This window comes from Aulonocara sp. 'chitande type north' Nkhata Bay, linkage group LG9, assembly GCF_057382095.1.
Source record: "Aulonocara sp. 'chitande type north' Nkhata Bay isolate Kocher_YH1m ecotype deep benthic linkage group LG9, A_spYH_male_GT1.1, whole genome shotgun sequence".
Classification (NCBI taxonomy): Eukaryota; Metazoa; Chordata; class Actinopteri; order Cichliformes; family Cichlidae; genus Aulonocara; species Aulonocara sp. 'chitande type north' Nkhata Bay.
The window spans coordinates 27847278-27865758 of record NC_141352.1 but is presented as its reverse complement, the minus strand read 5'-3'; the positions used below and the strand labels follow the sequence as shown (position 1 = coordinate 27865758).

The 18481-nt window shown below is 47.2% G+C and overlaps 1 protein-coding gene across 3 annotated transcripts in view; it reads left to right on the top strand.

The window, feature by feature from the left end:
* drosha (drosha ribonuclease III) overlaps positions 1-18481 on the top strand; it is a 151137-nt gene that overhangs the window by 32055 nt on the left and 100601 nt on the right. For all 3 annotated transcript variants that reach the window (XM_086306751.1, XM_086306750.1, XM_086306752.1), the window contains 2 exons: positions 2568-2675; positions 7656-7763. In XM_086306751.1, coding sequence (XP_086162877.1) covers positions 2568-2675; positions 7656-7763 — 216 coding nt within the window. The remainder of the gene's footprint in view (positions 1-2567; positions 2676-7655; positions 7764-18481) is intronic.

Genomic DNA, 18481 nt, shown 5'->3' with positions numbered 1-18481 from the left:
CTGCGCCCCCTCTGCATCTCATGCTGAGAGCACAGAGAGGTGTGTGTGTGTGTGTGTGTGCGCGTGTGCGTGCGTGCGTGCGTGTGTGCGTGCGTGTGTGTCTGTCAGACATGCAGGCTGACTGTGTTGCCCAGATGGACTTTGTGGCATCCCCTTAGCCAAACCACTGACTGGTCCTCAAAACCATTCACACAACAACGCTGTCGTATTTTTTTGCAGTGATTGTTTGCAATATAAATAAAGTTTTTGGTTAAAATTGTTCCCAACATAGAGCGAATAGGTGAAGTGTGTTATAAGATATTATTTGTCTCTGTATTAGAAATGAAAGAAAATGAAATACAGAACTGTGCTACTTTATTATCTCATATCTCTAATTTGAATAAGTATTCAGCCCCGAGTCAGTGCTTTGACAGTGGATTCAGCTTCGAGTCTTCTCTATCAGCTCGGCGTATGTGGATTTGGGGATTTGCTCCGATTCTTCTTTTGCAGCATCTTCGCAAAGCTATCTTAAACTCACTCCACAGATTTTTCTGTTGGTTTCGAGTCTGAGCTTCAGCTCGGCCACACAAGAACTTAACGCTCTCTTTCCTCAGTACGTTTCAGCATCGACAGGGATGTGCTCTTAAGGATGTCTCTACCCAGTTTTCAGACTGCGGCTCTCTTTACTTTATTCTTTTGGTTCTTTAAAATGGACCTGCTATGTTTTTGCCTTATTTTCTGTCATGCATATATATATTGCTACATTGGTGGATGCTAAAATTAAACATGACTGAGGTTTCAAATAAAGAGGTCAGTGCATGTCAAAGTAATCCCTGTGAGCCAAAAGCTCAGGCATCAGACTGCTCTAAACACACCGTTTCAGACAGTAAATCACCCTTTAGATTATATCTTGTTTGGATTATTTGGATTATGGGTTAAGTACATTGAACCTCTGTAGAAACAGAGATTTTACCCAGAAGAACAGGCACCAATCATCGAACGTAACATTAGGTTAGACTGCAAAATTCAGCCTGTGATGGTGGCACATCAGCTGATTTCATTACCATAGCATTATGATGTCTCTGCAAACCAGCTTGCAACCCACCCTTAACCTTTGCTACTGCTAGTCATGTTATTTTTGACTCAATAGTATCTGCTGTGCTCTGTTCTGTATTGGGCAGTCTTCCTTCTCCCCCCCCCACCTCATCTGGCTTCTTGCTCCGCATACCCACAGGTGGAACACAACAAGACCATAAACGTGGGGTAATTACTGTAGTGGTCTGGACTAAAGAAGGTAGCACAGCAAAGTTTAAAAGAATCACTGGTATTCATTATCAGCATTCCTGCACATCTTATGGAAATTAGGGCATCAGCTCTAGCAAGTCATATGCTGGATGACCTAAAATTGCAAAAGCTTTAATCTTCCTGCTTTGTACTGGAAACAATATGGTAGGAATAAGCTACAGGGCCCTAAATGAACCAGCAAAAGCTGAAGTAAATGGTGCACACAAGCTACGGATGTGCACTTGCCTTCCACAGTCATTGAATTTCAGACAGTGTCTTTGGTGTTTGACCTCAGCCTGTTCCAAAAACACAAACACTCTTCACAGCAGAAGAGTATGATGATAAAAGTCAAATGTGCCATGACTCGTCTCTTTGACCAGCAGAAAGTTACGTCTCATCTCCTTCCCACACTGGTTAATTATTTACTTTTTGTGCTTCTCGCTCAAATTTTCGTCCTGCAAAAATGAAGCATTTACATATCATTCGCACTTCTCTGTGATTACTGCTTTCCATATACAGTGGTTGGCTGTCCATGGAAAGTGTGTGTGTGTGTGTGTGGTTGCACATGCACTTGTGCGCGTGGGTGACGGTGTTCACTTTGATGCACAGTTCAAAGTAGGATGGCATTATTTATTCATGCCTTTGTTGTTCTTATTTCCTCTGCGAGTCGAAAATTCCTGGCGTTCCATTTTAGGCAGATCACGGCTAACTCAGACAGAGTCGATAGCGTCTCCGCTGAATGCATGCGCACGCACATTTAGGAGGTGCTGTCTGTCAATACGTCTTCCATCTTGGTTGTTATTTGTAGGACCTCTTATCTCAGACTCAAACTCTCCTTTTACTCTGCTGAATCTGCTGTAGGGCTGACATGTTTGTCTGTTTGTGTGTCTGTAATGATTCCTGGTGTTGCTGATGGAGGAACCTCTAGGCTCTGGTGTGGTGGGCCTAATGGGCAGGCAGGTGCCTCAGCTCTTGGTTGCAGCGACTGAAGCCTCATCATCAGCTTTCTTACACCCAGGAGCACCACAACCACCACTCCCCACAGCCATGCTGACCTATGGCAGCGCCTCAATTAGCTAGAACCAGCAAAGCTGTCACTTTTCTTCTTGCTGCTGTCTGCTGCTATGCTATATGTGTATCCTGCCATGGAGGTTTCAGATTATTACATGTGCTAGCCTATCTGTTGGAAAAGCAAGAGTCAAAGAAAGGGGGGAGCGAGGGTGGGGTGAGGTTTTGAGGATGGGAGCTGTCTCCGTAGGCTGTGCTCCAGTGGATCAATAATTGACTGGCTGGTTGTTTGGCAGGAAGCTCTTCAGAAGATCCGTCAGAAGAACACGATGCGCCGAGAGGTCACAGTGGAGCTCAGCAGTCAGGGCTTCTGGAAGACTGGCATCCGCTCCGACGTCTGTCAGGTAACGCCACTCAATTGTATGCATGCACATACAGCGCCGATTCCATGGATCGAACAAACGAATGTACACATTGTTTCACAGTTACATAACAATGAAGCATAACACCCTGGTGCTTTTAAAAGTAAAGAGATTCAAAACATCCTTTAATGCACTCCAGAGAGACAAGTATAAACAATCTTTTAAAACAAAGATTTATATATATATATATTTCTAACAAGACTGAATAGGATACTAAATAAAGATTATTTCAATTACAGACTTTTTTTTTTTTTTTTAATTCTATAGTAAAGAGAAAAAAACCCATTTACCTTAAATTCAAAAAAATCCCCAAATTCAAGAAGCTGAAAGCACAGTGTGTGGAGCATTTTCATTCAAGAATGAAAGAATCAACTTTGTAAGTGGACTGGTTTTTATATAGCGCTTTTCTCAAGCATTAGAATCCCTTTTACTGGAAGCCACAATCACCCATACAGTGCTTTATTCTGTGCCTTTAAACACTTTGTACCTATCAAATAAATGCACACTCACGCACTGATGGATGCATCAGGGTCCATTTGAGATTTGGTTTGTTGCCCAAGGATCTGCAGACTGGTGGAACCAGGAATCAAACCACAGCTACTTATAACACTTGTTGCTGACTGACACGGAAAAGCAAGGCAGCTAAATCCTACCCATCATTGTCAAATTAAATAGACAATAATGCTTTAGTATTCTTGGAGTTTTGACTGTACTATAGACAGCTTTAATAGCAGGGAGGGCGGGTTTATAGGCAAAAACATATTAATGACTGTACTTAGACATGGAAGAGAAGGAGAACTGCGAAGTTATCAGTTAATACTATTAGGGTTGGTTAGCAAGGTGCATTCACAGACTATACAGATACAGCTACTGGCACTAGCTTCAGTTAATATGCAAAGGAAATACGCAACATTTATCCATCAAAACTGGTGTGCATCCTTCTTGGATGGTTTCTTAGTACAACTAGCCACACACCAAGTCATACAATCTGTCAAATAATCGGATTAACATGATCAGAAATGGCAAATAGATCTGTGACGCTACATGGTACAGGTTAGAGTGGACCCAAATCATTTTTTTTGTAGCAGGCACTGTTTTATGCCTGCTCTATAGGCAGAGTATTTTAACGTGGGATTCTACTTTGCATTGTTTTCGTCTCTATGGACTGTTTTCCTCTGTAATTACATGTTTTTTAGTGCCACCTTCTGAGTTTAGCTACAGTTTAGCTAACGTTTGTCTAAATCTTGTCTACGTTATATCTGTTAACAATGTAAGTGCAATAGTTTCAGGGTACAAAGTTAAATGCTCGCTTTGTATGCTCGTGGCAGTTGGCTGCCCCTCCCTGAGTTTAGTTAAACACGAGGTCTCTTCCTGTTAAAAGGGAGTTCTTCCTTCTCACTGTCGCCGACTCCTTGTTATTTACCCTGCAACGTGAAGCCACTTAAAGCAGCTGCTGTTGTGCATTGGCTGTGTATAAATAAAACTGAATTTGTATTTAAAACCAAAAAGCAAACATAGTCACTAGAAGTTGGACACATGCACATATTGCAGTGGCTCCACTCAGACGGACACGTCCACTGCACAGCCGCACACCCTTCTCTTCTTTCCACACATTGCGTCACTTCTCCATTCAAGTGTCAAAATCTGTGTAGGCAAAGCGTACTCCCACAGAGCCGCAGCGGTAGCCATACCTTTCATTAAGTAACGACTCCGACTGGACAGCTTATTTATATGCCACTTGACTGTCACTCGGCATTTCATGCACTTTTAACAGCAAAAAAATATATTTAGGATGGATTCTTATTTTTATCGTAACTGTAGCTCATTTTCTAGGAAGCGGAGCAGCATGTTCAACTTGCACTTGGATGTGTGCACGCGATTTCGAACGGGCAGAACTAATGAGACTTGAACCATAACCCTGAATGTGTAAGCAGCGCGCTGTGCCCACTGAAACAGAGCGCTTCGTGTGCTCATGCACTACATTGATAGTCAGTGTAATGATATAGCTAAGTCTGTTTGAGTGCATTTTTTATTTATTGTCTATTCTAGGATCTTTTTTGTCTTAAACTTCTTACTGAAAAGATAATTGGCATCAGCGTAGCACGTATTATTCTCTCGGCACACCCACTATCAATGTAGTGCAGTGAAAGTATCCTACAGCTGATGCTGCTGCTCACATTTGGAGAGGAATGACAGAATGTTCTAGCCGTGCAAGCCAGACCTCTCTTACAGCAAGGTCTAGCAAAGAAGAATCCGATCCATAATTGCTGTCCAATTATATTTGCTTCAAGCTGTACCGCTACGACTAATTGCTTCATGAATAATTTCAGTCCGAACTGCAGCGGTACAGTCTACACAACATGTGACACAGACAATAGATAGCTGCAAAACTGACCCATAGTTTCTCGATTTTAAAAGCAGACTTCGTCTTTTTTTTTTTTTTTTTTTTCCGGAGCAAAATCAACCCCCTTGTTACAAACATCGTTCGGCAACACCAAGGTTGTTTCACTTGAAAGGCTCTGTCAAGGACCGGGCTGCACATCGGGGGCAGAGATGGGACTTATTTATTCATCACAATTTTATTTTATGTTCATATTTATTTTTTTTTTTATTCACTGCCTTTTTTCTCACTCTCTTGTTTTCTGTTCTTTTTGGCTCCCTGATCACATTTATGTTCAGTCAGACAGTCAAAAACATTTCAAAGGGAAGTCTGTTTTTCTTTTTCTACAGTGGAGAGAATAAGTGTGGGCGGGTCTATGTTTTCTGCAGCAATTACTTAGTGTATATATATATATTAATCCACCTACTTATAAATTATATAACTAAGGCAAAGCATGGAGAAATACAACTGTATCAGCTGTGTTAGGGGTAGGTAATAAAGCTCGCCTGCAAAGGTGAATTTCTGCAGTAGTTTACGTTGCACAATATATACAGCCTAATAAAATCTGTGGAAGCACTGTAAACCAGAGGCCTTTCACTCACATCACACATGGCTCAATGTGCATCAAAATAAATGAGCCTATCAACGAAAAGAAACAGGAAGCATAGGTGGTTAGACAGCGGTTAGCGCTGTCGCCTCACAGCAGTCCCGGTTTGCAGTGTTCTCCCTGTACATGCCAAGACACGCTGTTCAATTCATAATTCTCAATGTATTCTCTCTGCTTTCTGCCTCACTAGCCAAGTTGCTGTTAATTTAACAAAATTGTTATTTAATGATTAATTAAGTAGCTCTACCGGCTGTGATTCAGGAGGTAGAGGGGGTCATCTGCTAATCAGAAGACTAGTTGGTTACTCAGCTCCTCCAGACCACATGTTGAAGCGTCTTTGGGCAAGACGGTGAAACGCAAATTGGTCGTGATGCATCCGTCAGAGAAAAGCCAAAATGTGCTGGGTTTGAATTTAGCCCTTGAGTGGGTGCTCTGGCTTCCTCACACAGTCCAAAGAGATGCACGATAGGGTTGCTGACTCTGTGTTAGTCCCGTGATGGCGACTCTTCCAGGGTCTACCTAGGCTCATGCACTGTGAAAGCTGGGTTAGTCTCCACCCAACCAGCTCCAGCTCTGCCGTCTTGCACTGTAGCTTCTGATGGTAGTCCTTCAGATCTGCATTTCTCCACCCACCGTAGGTTCTGATTGGATTGCGCAAACAGCAGATCACAAAAGCGAGAGCTGTAGTCCAAGACGCTAAAGTAGAAACAAAAGCTGGAAAAGAGCATGTCTAGCATGGAGTTATCCTTTTGTAAATCGATAATAGGTGGTATAAATCTCTCCAACGCATAATTATATAACTTTTTTTTATCGCTAAAATGAGGTGCCAAATATGCTTGGGTGGAAGATAATAAACCTGACTGGCTTCCCAGAGTAAAGCCTTGGTGTGGAGTCGTGCTTGTAATACTTAAATCAAAGAAAAAGTGAATTCAGGCTGCTGGCCTGGTTGGAAGGTGTCCAAAATACCCAAACGTCACCCGTGACAGTAAATTAGGAATTTCTCACCTTTTAATTAGTGGCGTATCAACTCTCTAACAAGCCCCCACCCTGCCTTTGTGAACACAGAGACATACTCAGTCACTCAGGCAGTCGTAAGAACAGGTCAGGAGCAGCAGACATGACCGGGCCCCGGCTTTGTTTAATTGGCTGCTTAACAAGGCCCGGGGACTGTGTCACCACGGCCCCTGTGATGGCCCCAGGGCTACGTGGCAGCACCGCTTGTAGCCGCCGGGCCTCGGGCTCACCCTCCCCAGTAGCACTAATTAAAACATGCACGGCTCCTTCCTCTCTCATGTGGTGGCACGGGGTTAATGTGTGTACACCAGCCTTTGTTACAGTTTCTCAGTCACTCCGAGGGGAAGACTTGATAAGCCTCGGCTAATGATTCTGCAGATTGGCTCTGCAGACTGCCGAGCTCAGTATCCGACCACCGACTGTTTCGCTTTAACTCCCACTTTTCTTGTCACATTCCCCTCACTCGCAGCTCATCCTCCAACCCCGCCCTGCCCTTGACTTTTCTTTTACTTTGTTGCACTCAAACTTTTTTCTTTTCATATGTGAGGGTCAGCGGGGGCTGTCAGCGTTTGTTCCAATGTAAGTGTGTCAACATGTCAGAATGGGCTTCGATTTTGACTGTCCTGTCCAAATGTGAATTTCCCCCATCTCTGTCATTCCCTCTCGCTCTACAGCAATTGGGTTTTTGATTATTTCATCTCTTTGTTGCAGAGCACCACTTAATAAATAATGACTGGCTGATTGATTTCTCCCTCCCCGTTCCCTCCATCAACCCTCTCCCATTCTTTCTCCCAATCTCTTCATCACACTTGCTCTCAAAACACGCTCCCTTCACTTTTCTTTCATATACGCCATGATCCTTGTTCTCTGCCTCTTCCTGTTACTTGAGATTTTCTATTTTTTTCTTCCTCTCCTGTCTTCCTTTCTTACCCTGCTTGTCAATTCTCTCTGTCCTCCACAGCACGCCATGATGCTCCCCGTTCTCACCCATCATATCCGCTACCACCAGTGTCTCATGCATCTGGATAAGCTCATCGCCTATGTCTTCAAGGAGCGCTGCCTCCTTCAGGTAAGAATCTGTCATGACTGTTTGATGTGACTGTGAAGGCCTGTCCCAAGCTTACTTAAAGGCTGGCATAGATGATAACTAACAAGATAGATAACATTAGGCGAATCCGTGCAGTGCTTTCAGGCGGTGCACAGTCTACAGGTTAGATAGGCCGATAAAAAAGTAAACATTCTGTGCAGGAGCTTGTTATGCACAGAGATCCAGGGAGGCAGCGTTTCCCCTCATTACTGTGCCCGATCCACCTCTGCAGGGATAGTTCAGGTGGAAACAGGGGCTCAGGAGTCAGCTAAGGTAACACACACACTGGCCTGAGTCATATCTCTGCAGTGAGCAGCCCAGGTCTGCTGTGAGTTGCAGTGACAGTAGTCAGGACAACGACAGCCTCCTCCGTAATGCCAGCTCTCCCCTGTCAGGTCCACAGCCTCAAGCTGTGTGCTCTCAGAGTGAGCTCCACGGCTGCCTCCAGCAATATTGAAGAGCTGTCATAACCTGATACATTAGAAATCAATGTGTTGTAGCCTATACATAGTTAAAAAAGGGAAGGATGCATTAAGATTCGCTCAGGGCTCTGTGTGTCTGTGTGCCAGACTGCTCAGTGGTCTGAGAGCATTTGTGTGTGGTTTTTGCACATATCGATCAATGATTGGCCTTTTTGTCGTTTGCATAATGACGACCTGTCATTACAAGCGCTAAAAAGGAAACACTGGCTTGCGAGGCCAGCCGGTAGCTGACAAGCTGCGGCCTCTTTCATCGTGAAGATGTCCATTTGAGCTTCAATGGTTGGTCTCTCTAGGGATATGTTAATTGATCTGTCCCTCCCCCTTTCTCCTTCAACTCCTTCATCTCCCGTAGAAGACGCACAGATGGAAAGAAAAACAATCATTTATACATAACAGCTCACAGGCAGCGCGCACTACAGGCTTCTGCAGCGCCTGTTGCCTGCCTGCATTGCAATTCTTGCCATTGAGGTGGTAATACAGTGGCATCGCTGTGTATCTGTGTGTGGACAAAGCCAGGGCTGTCAGCAGTTCGCCACTACTGGGACTGAAATGACCCAAGTAGGGAGCCACCATTGCTGGGCTTAAAACACTTTCCTCATCTACAGCACACACACAGCAGCGCCTAATGTCCCACAGCACTCACACACACTCTGCGCCCAGATAGATTCAGACAGAACGGCTGCAGGAGTGCAGCGGTGCCTGCTCAAACAGCCCCGCTCCGAGTCAGAGCGGGTTTCAGATCCGCCGTCACTTCTCATTTGCCTCCACTCGGATGGGATGATCACATTTAATGAGATAAATGTTTTCCTGTGACATTCCGCTCATTTAACATGAGGAGAATCAGCTCCCACCCTTTGATTGCATTACAAATGAATTGTACTTTGATAGAAGGTTTGTGTGCTTTGAATATAATTTATCCTTAGTTGTGTCGAACGCATAGGTATAAAAGTTTTGGCACAGTGGCTACCATATTGTTTGTTTCAAGGAGAATGGAACAAACACCAACACACAAGGAAGCGAACTGGTTGCATTGCAAGTTGTAACCATGTGATGAGCAAAAGAGAAGATCTGGCTATGAAACTGCGCTCAGTCAGCATACCCTGGATAATCCTGTATTATCCAGGGTGGCCAGTTGTTTAAATATTATCATCAATATAACCTGAGACTAGTCACTGCGATCAAAAAACCATCAGCTAAGTTTTTACTGAGGTCACAGAGCAAAGGAGCCGAGTGCTGTTTTCTCATAAACTTCTATACAACCTGAGAAATTTTCATCCCTTGGTGGCCATGAAAAAAAAAAAAATGCAGGTTTAAGGCGTTTCTTCTGCATTGGCTTCACTTTTCAGACCCAGAAGCCACAGTCCATCCATCTTTAACACTGTCTGTGATTCAGCTGCAGTGGAGGGTGTACACACAGACTGCCAGAGCTTCTCCTCAGTACGACTAACAAATTGTCGTGGATTGTTTGGTCAGTCTTGCGTAATGCATGCCAAAGCACCAGCTTTGCTTGTTGCTTGTTTTGACCCTGCATTACAACAAGAGCAATGACAAACAAGTAATTTCTTACAGAAGCTGAGTTGTTCATTTATAAATATATGTGAAATATTTTACAAAATAAGTACTTTTACAAGTGATTTAGATCTTAAAATATATAGTAGCATTCACTAAACAAAAACAGCAGCTTATACATCTAAACGATTTAATTATTGTAGAAGGATTACAAAAAAATGTAAACTTGAATGTTGGATGAAGTGGTGTTAGATACGGAGCCCCACGAGGAACATTGGAGGGGAAAACATGAAGATGAACCTTTGTGAGATCTCGCAAAATAGGCCGCATCCTTCGGAGGCCGCCAGCTCGAAGCTGGCCGGGAGGTCGAGGCACGATGCGCCGGGAGGTCGAGGCACGATGCGCCGGGAGGTCGAGGCACGATGCGCCGGGAGGTCGAGGCACGATGCGCCGGGAGTGCGGTTCTAGTGAGCCTCTAGTGGCCTCGACCTCCCGGTCAGCTTCGAGCTGGTGGGTAACAGACGTAACAGCACTTTTGCAAATATGTGATGTCTTGATAAGCCGAGCAGATATTTGAACTTTACACAGCTACATTCACGCCTGAAAATATGTTAGAAGTTTATTTTGTGATGCAGAAAGAGTAATATTAAAACTAAGTAGCTGCTGCCATTGTTGGAAACTATAGTTGGCTGGGCCGTGCTATGAATTCTGGGATAGGTTGGTGTTACGTTCCCCTAAAAGGGGTCTAGGTGATGAGGGGGTGGGGGAGTATAACAAAATGTGTCCGGGTCAGAAAAAAGAGTCAAAATGGTTAAATTAAAGAATTTTATTAAAGTTTCTATTAATGTTCAACTAAAAGAGACGGACAAGCTGCTATCACCATTTAAGGAAACAAACAAAACTCAAGCGTTGGTCAGTAAAGTAAAACATAAGTCAAAAAGAGAGGGCAGCTCACTAGCTGCAAACAGCAAAAACACATGGCACTCTGGCCCAGAGCTCACCTTTCCCTGGGCTTAAATACTTTTAATTACTGATGCGAGTCAGCTGTGTAAAAGAGAAAGGTGGCACCTCAGGCAGAAGAGATTGTAGGACACGCCCACACAAGCACCTTCAGGAGGAGGCCCTGATAGGGCCGTAACAGTTGGGCCACGAAGGATACACCGACTCGGCCTTCAAATGCGACCTGCGAAGATCTCGCAAAAGTTCATCTTTATTTTTTTTTTTCTCCAATGTCCCTTGCAGGGCTCCGTAGTTAGATGCCCTAAAAAAGATACTGAAAAAAACAACTAAAATAGAATAAGAAACACGTTTTAATAGATTTATTAATGTTAAAGTTTATCAGACCATCCTAATCTGCCTGCACTTTAGCCCCTCAGCTCTCCTCCTGAGGCCCTATAACCATCAGATTTGGCTAATTTGCTCAGGATTTCACTCTGTATTTGCTCAGATTGGTTCTCCACACTCTGTTCAGTTCAGCTACGGTTCCCCCACTGCCCTGACAGCCTGCAACCCGCCCGGTACGCCACACTTTTCCCTCTGACCCAGGCCAACATCCCATCAGCCCTGCAGTTATTAATCATCTTTTACCTAACTACAGTGCCCTATGTATTTATTTATCAATCACAGCTATCTAGCTGTGTCTCACGTTACAGCAGGCGTCATATTAAAATTTGTGTTGCTAAGCAATACCACATCTGTTGTTTTACATCATTTTCTGTGGCGTCAAAATGACGTCCTCAGTGATTCTAGGTATAAGTAATCATGAATTCTTTATCTTTTTATCCCCCACATCACATATTATCTTTCTAAAAACTTAAATTAAACCACCTACTTTAGGAAAAGTTGTGAAATATGAGATGTGGTTACATGATTTTTAAAAAAGCCAAGGGATCAAAATGACCCCCTCAGCGGTTCTACCGTGAACTGACGCTACCACACATTGGAGGTGATAATTTAAAAGCATCTGTTCATCCTCACCTGTTTCTTCATGTAGAGGTGCAAGGTGTCCTTCACCTGACTGCTTCATTTGGGTCTACCAGCTTGGTTTGTGGCATAAAACAAAAATAATCTCAAACTGGCGAGTTTGTTCTTTTCGCACCAAGAAAAGCATGCGCATGACGTGGTTGCACTGTATATGGATCAACAAATGTATCACCACTTCCTGGTTTTTGGGCTGACAGTGATTATTATTATTATTATTATTAATATAGTTATTTTTGTTTTATCTGCATTTCATCTCATTAATTTTACATATTTGTTTCACTCCTTAAGTCCTTGAGCCAGCCTGACATGTAGAATTATACCAACTTAACACACTTTATTAGGCTCATTTCTATGCACAGCACCAGCATGGGAAGAAAACCCTGGAATAATACTATAAATATTAATTACATTTCACACTTCAAATCCGAAACAAAAACAGAAGTGCTTCATGAAAATGCTTTTCAGGATCTTTAAATATAGACTAGACTGACTCACAGGTCATCATATATACTTGCCTACAGTCTTTAAATCCTCATGTTGAAGGCTATAGTGAGTATTTCTCCAATGAGGAGCCAGACTTCAGTGGTCTGTCTGGGTTTGGAGCAGTTGAATATGTATTTGTGAATGGCTTTTCTTGTTCCATCTATGTAGAGTAATGAGCTGTACTCCTGTTAAAGGAATGAGAATTTATTTCCCTTTTTTCATAAGAGATGAAAGCGGCTTATCATCTGAGAAGAGCTGGGTGCAATCGATGCTTGTTTTCAGCTCATTCTCTATAATGTTTAATGAACGCTTATCTGTAAATCCAAATTGTAAGGAGAATAAATGTTGCTGATGTACATTCACCATAGTAAACTCAGTCGGCGAAGCCATGAAACATCTTTTGATTCTCTGTGCAGCAACATACCTGCTTATGCAGTAGAGAAAGGCAATGTGATCCCGGCATGAGGCAACTGACAAAAACCCAGCCTGAGAGCGGGAGCCTCTGCACTCTGCACTTCCCCCCCGCCCGACTGCAGTGGAGCCTGGGCCCTTTGAAGCTCCTCTTCTGAGAGCCTCCCCGTTAAACATTTAACATTTAAAACTTAGGAGGGGCGGGGCAGGGTTGGAGAGACACGTGTTCATGGTCGCCACATGCTCCCGCATCCCCACATCCAACAGACCCTCATAATCCCACCCAGCCCCCTGTTGCTTCATCCTCGTTCCTTGCTTTTGACCCATGCTGACAGAATGAGAGGCATCACAGAGCATCTCAATAATTTAACTGTACAAGTCCACAGCCCTGCCTCTGATATTGCATGCTTTTGTTTGTGTGCCCCTGTGAATACGACTGTGACTCTGTGTACTGGGGTATTTTATTTGTTTTCATGGCGACACATTACCATCCATGTGATTGAGGTGTCCATTTGATTCAGTTGGGGAATACCGTTTCACATGCTTTGAATGTTTTCTTTTGTTTCAGGTTGAATACCTGAGTTTTTCATTTTATAAAATAAAATATTGCTAGTGCTATGTACTGTATGCTGGATATTAGAATGATACAGTATTTATTTATTGCCAGGACTTTTGTGGTTGCTGAACACATGAACTACAATATGGAACTAACTGTTAACAGTAGCTAAAATGTAGCGTGAATTGGACCCATGTGTACAAGACCTTTCCGAATTCTGACAATCCAATATGGCCGCCAGGTTGGGTGTTTGGCACCAGATGTTCCCTTTCAGTCGATTCACTCGGTACAACACATAAGTATGGGATATCACGCCCTCGCGTGTCCTGGCTGAAGAAACCTTTATTCACGCCTTTACGGCAGATGACGTGTGATGACACGCGCAAGGCCCCGCCCGCACATATAGCCGCTGCCATCACCGTCATCCCTCAGTTCTTACGCTCTTCACCTCGCTGAGAACACCTCTGCTGAGTTGGGCTAGCTAGCTACTGCTAGTTAGCTCCGTTGTCTGCCAACTTGAACCTAGCTTAACTGCCCCTGTTGGTGTTAGCCTCCACCGCCCAGCTGGTGCGTAGGCTGCCCGCGGAGCGCTATTTTCAAGTTTTTCTTGTGCAGCGTTTCGCTTTGCGTTTTGGGAATGGACTCCAAACCGAAGCGAGCAAAGCAGAAATCTTCTGTTCGCCCCTGTCCTCAGGGATGTGGTTTCTCTTTGCACGACAGCGACCAGCACGATGCCTGCCCTGTCTGCCTGGGGATCGTCCACGCTAGGAGAGCGTTGACGGAGCCCGAAGCTTGTGCGTTTTGTCGCCAGCTCCGACGCTCGACCCTGGAAAGACGGGTGACGTTTGTGGAAAGAGTGCTGGGACGCTCGGCTGTCGCACGGCATGACCCTCTTCTTTCCGAGTCTGGAGCCCCGGCTTCGTCCGAGTCCGAAGACGAAAATTTTCAGGTCGATGTCCCCGCGATTAGCTGGGCTGACCACATGGAATACGTTGACGGGTTAGCCGATGACGGACCGGAACCATGCAGGAGCGCTGACGGGCTTCAGCCTGGGTTGAAGCCCGCCAGCGCTCCCCAGGAAGACGATGACGTGCTGGACATCGGCCTGGACATCCATGGTTTGTCGGAGGATGAGCAGGAGAGCTCATTGTCGACCCAATATGCCGCCGCTGCTGCGCCGGTCGGCCACGATGACACCTCTCTTTTCCCCCTGTTTCGCCGTGCCGCTGAGAAGCTGCAGGTGGACTGGCCCTCTCCTCCACCAGCTCGGAAGCCGTCGCGGTTTGCGGGTTTTTTCCTTCCACCGGAGCCCGCAACGGCCAAAAACTGCCTCCCCATGTTCCCAGACTTTCTCTGCGAGCTAACAGCGTCATGGGACAAACCTCTGTCTACCCGCGTCACTGTGCCCGGCTATGGACAGTACATGGAATTGGACGGCGCCGAGGGAGCTGGTTTAGCTAACCCACCCCCTATGGAGCCGTCTCTGGCTGCTTATCTGGCCCCGTCCCATAACCATGGTGTCGGTGGCCCCGCAACTCTGCCGTCCAAGCACTGCAGATTCTCGGCCTCGCAGCTGGAGAAGATTTATCGGGCTCAGGCCGGCACCGCTCGAGCCATGAGCTCCGTCACCATGCTCCAGACGTACCAAGCAATGTGCCTGGCGGAGCTTGGATCGCTGGTTCCGGAGGACAGCCCGCTGTCACCTCTTCTTAACGAGGTTAGAGTCACCACGGATTACATCCTCCGTGCGTCTCGCTGTGCAGCGCTCTCCCTGGGCAGAGGGATGGCTTCGACAGTGGTGGCGCAGAGGCACCTGTGGCTGACCCTCTCCGACGTCCCTGATAGAGACAGAGCTGTGTATCTGGACGCACCAGTGTCTGCGGCTGGGTTATTCGGACATTCACTTGAAGCCATTCAGGCTAGATTCGATCTGAGGAAGAAGCAGACGGAAGCTCTGCGCGACATCATCCCCAGACGCCAGCCCCAGCCCAAGCCCACTGCTAGCTCTCACAGGCCCGCCGCTCCTCTGACAGCTGGCAAGAGACCGGCGCCCACTGCTGGAGTGGGAGGGCCGCCGGCGAGAGCACGTACTCCGGCCCGAGCTCCACGCCAGTCGGCCTGGGGCAAAGGCCCTCCCCCGGGCCCCCGACGGGACCCGACGCCCGGGAGGAAGAAGCCTCAGCCCTCCTAGCTGTGATTGCGAGTGGGGAAGGGATCCGGCAGCAGGGAGACGCTGCTCTTACCCCTCTGTTGCCGCACAAGAGGTGCCGCTTAAGTTCTGTTCAGGTTGTCAGCCCCAGAAGGCGCTGCACTTCCCTATCGCGGTCTCCCAAGCACATAACCCCTGCACACGGTTCAGATGTGTTGAATGTTCAAGCGACCACATCGAGTGTTCCCGCTGTTTTTCATTGTTATGCCCCGGAAAAGGTGCACCCAACAAAATGTATAAATGTACATGTTCCCATGTTGCAATCAATAAAGAGTGTTGTTTACTCTCAAACAATCTCAAATGCTCAACCTGCAGGCGAAATGAGCCAGGTCAGGCAGGGGATGCAGTCCCCTGCAGACACACTGGGGGGCGACGGCGCCCCGCCGTCAGTGCTGCAGGCCAGCCGGCTGGCTGCTCACTTCCCTCAGTGGCGCGCTTGCGCCCCCTCTCCGTGGGTGCTGCAAACCGTTGCCATGGGTTACCGGTTGCAGTTCCGGGTCAAGCCGCCTCGTTTCCAAAGAGTCGTGAACACGATTGTCAACCCCGAGGCAGCCTTGGTACTCAGAGAGGAAATACAGGCGCTATTACAGAAGAGAGCAATACGGGTGGTCCCCGCTTCGGAGACGGACAAAGGTTGGTACAGCCGTTATTTTGTCATTCCGAAGAAAGGGGGAGGGCTTCGTCCCATCCTCGACCTGCGAGTCTTGAACACGTACCTGCGAACGTACAGGTTCAAGATGTTAACACTCAGACAGCTCCTGAGTGCAGTCGGCCCGGGAGATTGGTTTTGCGACAATCGATCTAACAGATGCTTATTTTCATGTCGCTATACACCCGAAACACAGGCAGTTTCTGAGGTTTGCATTCGAGGGCGTAGCCTACGAATACCTAGTGCTGCCGTTCGGGCTGTCGCTCGCTCCCCGCACCTTTAAGAAATGTGCCGAGGCAGCGCTAGCGCCCCTCAGGAAGAGGGGCATCCGCATCTTGGCCTACCTGGACGACTGGGCTCTCGTGGCTTGCTCCAGAGAACAGGCGGAGACGCAGCTGTCGCGGGTTCTGTCACACATTCAGACACTGGGGTTCTCTGTGAACTTTCAGAAGAGCTCGCTAATCCCAGGTCAACAGATCGCTTTTCTCGGTCTGGAAATATGCTCTCTTTCCAGCCGCGCACGGTTGTCAGAGCACAGAGTGGCCGCGTTTCATCGCTGCCTCGCTCAATTTCAGCTGGGACGCAGACTGCGTTTCCAGACGATATTGCGCTTGTTGGGCATGATGGCATCTATGATCGCCGTAGTGCCGCTTGGGCTGTTGAAAATGAGAGCGTTTCAACGCTGGACTCTCTCTCACCGTTTGTGTGCTTCGCGTCACCTCCGGAGGAGGCTGCCGGTAACTGCGTCTTGCATGCTAGCTCTCCGTCCTTGGAGGGAGCCCGGGCTACTGCACCAGGGCTCTCGGATTGGGAGGGTGTTGTTTCGCAAGGTGGTGTCCACAGATGCTTCCCTAAGTGGGTGGGGAGCGCTGTGCGAGGGTGCGTCAGTGAGAGGGATCTGGTCCGCGGCTCAGCGCCAGCTGCACATCAACCACTTAGAGCTGTTAGCAGTGTTCTTAGCTCTAAAGCGTTTCCGTCCAGTCCTGCAGGGCCAGCATGTCTTAGTCAGGACGGACAATTCAACAGTGGTGTCTTATATAAACAGGCAGGGAGGAACACGCTCTCTTCCCCTGTTGCAGCTGTCTCGCTCTCTGCTGTTATGGTGCAGTGTTCATTTTCTGACTCTGAGAGCCACCCATGTCCCGGGCCACCTGAACCTGGGGCCGGACCTTCTCTCCAGGGGGGGTCCTCTGGTGAGAGAATGGAGGTTACACCCTTCAATAGTGGCTCAGATTTGGGATCTATTTGGCGAGGCGCAAATAGATCTTTTTGCTTCCAGGGTGAATGCTCACTGCCCCCTGTACTTCTCCATAATCGACCACGATGCACCCTTGGGCTTGGACGCGCTAGCGCACCAATGGCCAGACGTGCTCCTGTATGCATTTCCCCCAGTGGAAATGATATCTCCAATTCTGGAGAGGGTGCGTCGACATTCCCTCTCTCTGATCCTGGTGGCCCCTTGGTGGCCCGCGAAGTCGTGGTATGCAGAAATAATCAGCCTGCTTGCAGCAAGTCCTTGGCAGCTTCCTCTCCGCAGGGATCTCCTCTCTCAGGCGGGGGGGGAAGTGTTTCATCCGCGCCCGGATCTGTGGCACCTTCATGCTTACCTGCTGAGAGGTTAAACTTGGTTGCTAAGGGTCTGCCACCTAGTGTGGTAGCGACGATTCAGAGCGCCAGGGCCTCGTCTACTAGAGGCTTGTACGCTTACAAATGGCGAGCCTTCGAGCGATGGTGCCAGGTCCGCCACACTCTCCCATTTCAGTGCTCTATTGTGGATGTTTTGACATTCCTGCAGGAGCTGTTGGATAAAGGCCTTTCGTTTTCGACGATCAAGGTTTATTTAGCGGCTATATCTGCTTGTCATATCGGTTTTGACGGGGTGACACCAGGTGCGCATCCCCTCGCCGTGCGTTTTCTGAAAGGGGTTCGCCGGCTGAGGCCCGTGCTTAAGTCCAGTGTCCCGGCTTGGGACTTGTCTTTGGTGCTGGAGGCCCTTTGTGGCCCTCCGTTTGAACCCGTTGAGTCGGTAGATATGAAACTTCTTTCGTATAAGACCGCATTACTTCTCGCTTTGGCCTCGGCGAAGCGAGTGGGGGACCTTCATGCGCTGTCTGTGCATCCTGCCTGCACACAGTTTTCTCCTGATGGCCGCAAGGTCGTATTGCGTCCGAATGCCGCCTATCTTCCCAAGGTCATGCCTGCATCTTATAGTTCAATGGAGTTTGAGTTGCTGAGCTTTTGCTCCCCTCCTTTTGAATCTGAGGAGCAGAGGAGGGTGCATTCTCTTTGTCCGGTGCGTGCACTACGCACCTACATTGAGCGCACTCGGGATGTGCGTTTGTGTGACCAGTTGTTTGTCTGCTTCGCTAATCCGAATAGAGGTAGGGCTCTGTCCAGACAGAGGCTGTCCCACTGGAT